The sequence below is a fragment of the Magallana gigas genome, chromosome 1, assembly GCF_963853765.1.
Source record: "Magallana gigas chromosome 1, xbMagGiga1.1, whole genome shotgun sequence".
Classification (NCBI taxonomy): domain Eukaryota; kingdom Metazoa; phylum Mollusca; class Bivalvia; order Ostreida; family Ostreidae; genus Magallana; species Magallana gigas.
This window is the reverse complement of record NC_088853.1, coordinates 39,463,125-39,466,179: the sequence shown is the minus strand read 5'-3', so window position 1 is coordinate 39,466,179 and position 3,055 is coordinate 39,463,125. Positions and strand designations below refer to the sequence as shown.

General features: G+C 30.8%; 1 protein-coding gene across 1 annotated transcript; it reads right to left on the bottom strand.

The window, feature by feature from the left end:
- Positions 1-494: 494 nt before the first annotated feature.
- On the bottom strand, positions 495-3,055 carry LOC105319059 (uncharacterized). Its single transcript, XM_066079162.1, has 5 exons — positions 2,857-3,055; positions 1,929-2,070; positions 1,252-1,395; positions 834-980; positions 495-571 (listed from the first exon to the last, which is right to left on the bottom strand). The coding sequence occupies exons 1-5, from the start codon at positions 2,902-2,904 to the stop codon at positions 531-533; spliced, it is 522 nt and encodes a 173-aa protein (XP_065935234.1). The 5' UTR covers positions 2,905-3,055; the 3' UTR covers positions 495-530.

Here is a 3,055-nt window from a genome sequence, read left to right as displayed (position 1 = left end):
CGTTCTTGTTCAAAGACTCGCTTTATATATCCCATTCAAAAAAAGATAAGAAAAAAGTCCATTTTTCACTGATTTTGAATGAATTAGAAAAATAGCGTCAATTCTGACGTCATATACTGGAAGTGAGTGCATATAAATCAAATAAATAGGTGAAAAACATATTTTATGTCAACTCTGATATAAAATAACACAACAAATTAATATACCTGAATCATTTTAAAAATAGCGAATTATGGGGGCCAAATTTGACTAATATCATATATAGTTCTTTCATGAATGTCTGGCCTTTACTGAATAAAGTACTAAAATATTTTTCAGAGCTACGCCTCTTAAACCCTTTAATAAAGCATTTTGTGTACCAAATACGTACTTTTTTTTATTTATAAATTGCAAACATTTTCAGCGCCAAATATTTTTTGTCCATTTGACGATTCTTTAGCATCAATTGATAATTCAATACGAGCTTAATTATGTTTGAGTAATAACAACAAACATTTTAAATTTAGAATGATTTATTCATATAAGTATATTTACCACTGTGGGTACATATAGTTTCCATAAAATCGGGGCCCTGAAAAAAGTAAATATTTAGAAATCATGAACAGATCCAACTTATGTAACAAACCATGATATCGGTTGCACGTATTTCAAAAAGGAATGAGTTGCTGTATATAATTCAGATTTTTAATTAAGATTTTTAAGGCAAGTGTAGAACATCTCTGCAGAAATTCACAGTACTGAGAATGAAATTGCTTAAAAAAACATAACATGTTTAAAACTTTAAACTTTATTTTACACTATAAATGTAGATACTAGGATGTTAAATTCCTTACGTCTATTTCTACAGCATACTGCGTATCTATCACCTGGATGGACGTTACAGGAATACCCACGTGGGCAATTTTGTCTATTCGGACCACGCCCACAGAAGACATTTCTCAGAGGGACACCGATTTGGCACTTTGGTTCATTATCGATATCTGAATTTTTAGATTTAGGAATTTTTTTGAATTGTATGATAAAAGGCGAATAATTTAGACATAGGTTTGAAACCGTATTCAACAGTTACTTTATCAAAATAGTTGTGGAAGTATTTGATTTTTTGTATTAGATATTTGAAAAGAATTTGATCAAAATAAACACTTAATTACATATGCATGTAGTTGTACAGTTGATGCAGAAATTTTACGTTAATCATAAGTAATTATCAGTAAAAAAAAAAGGATATGCTAATACACAATTAATACTCACTTGTTTTACAGCAAATGGCGAACCTATCGACTGGGTCTATTTTACAAAAATAGCCACTTGGACAGTCCTGTCTGTTAGGACCACGCCCACAAAACACATTGGGTAAAGGTTTACCTATGTCACATGTTGCGATCGGTGGAGCCCCTAAAATAGAAAACGTAATATCCAGATTGCACAGCACTAATAATTTTTACTATATATTCTTACCTAAATTACGCAAATTTAGACACGGATAACGAATTTAAATCACACTTCTGGGAAATTCCCTCTTTACAAATTTTAATGCAATCGTTCATCGAGTCTCTACAGGGAAATACAACCTGTAAGAGGTCTGCAGCTTATATAGGAGTTGTAGGGATAACAGTGGTGAAAAAGAAATATAGACATTGCTTAGGCATCATCGAAGGGCTTGCCATACCTACCTATAGTGCTGTTATCGTGAGAGTTAACAAGGATGCGCTAAGATGCAAGATACATCTTTACTGCAATCAGATTTCCGTAATAAATTTCAGGGTGAATTTACAAACCGAAATCTACGTCACATTACTTTTAAAACTTGTAGTTTAGTATACAGGATATGAAAGGATTGTTTTGACAACTTTCAAGATAGCAGCATTGTATATACCCAATCACGACCATTTATTTCGACTTTGTAATAATAGTTTATGTGAAATTACTTTCTGGACAGCAGACGGCGAACCGGTCTGTAGGATCTATGTTACAGAAGTAGCCACTCGGACAATCTTGTCTTGAAGGGCCCCGTCCACAAAATACATTCAGCAATGGTGGTCCGTTATCACACTGTTGACTGAGAACAACCTGAAATAAATCCCCATATAATATAACAATAATTGGTGATATTTCATGTATTAAGTATTATTTCATTTCCTAGTGTCTTTCTACATGTATATGATAATACTACATACCAATTTTGTAAGAGATAGTCTAAGACATTTCATCAAAAACAATTTTAATATGTAATCATATTATTGTTGAAAATTGTATCAATATAAGATATAAGGTATCTTTCTTTGAATATCCTGAGATTGGGGATGATCAAATGAATCCATCATGAAGCTCTCGAGCCTTGTTGGATTTGGATTTGATCATCCATACAATATTCGATCATCTCATACATATAATACTCAAATTATGACCTCAAATTTCTTGAATATTTTAAATTTATATATTTTAAATTTATGTATTTCAGATTTCAAAAAAGAATAAAATATAACTATCTGAAGCGATCAAAGAGGTAAGATACAATCGTGTACATGTACAATGAACAAAATGATGTCATTGATTGATTTATTTATTATTTTTAACAATTAAAAAATGGAATCGCTCGCTTCAGTATACACGGGCCAAAAAAAAAAAAAATCATAAAACCGCTTTGCAACTCAAACTAAATTCATATGCATTGTTTAAAGCCTTTAATTAACATTTTGATAGTTATGTTTATTTATTTTAGTTTAAACTATGGTATAAAGTGTTAAATGTACAAATTGTTTTGATACCTAAAATATATTTTAGGAGATTAATCCCGTAGTTCTTTAAAAGGATCTGGAATATACGGTATAAACGGAAATAAAAAAAAAAACTTACTATAAATGATCCAAAGAGGCAAACAGCACAGTAAATTGTACGCTCCATATCAACGAAATTCCAAAATATTTCAAAACCTTCCACACAGACTACTACAAGTAAAAGACAGTACTAAAATAGGAGAAAAAACAAACTCATTACATATTTATATTAATCGGACAAATTTGTGTTTTTGCAAACATCATCGTTCCATGCGTAA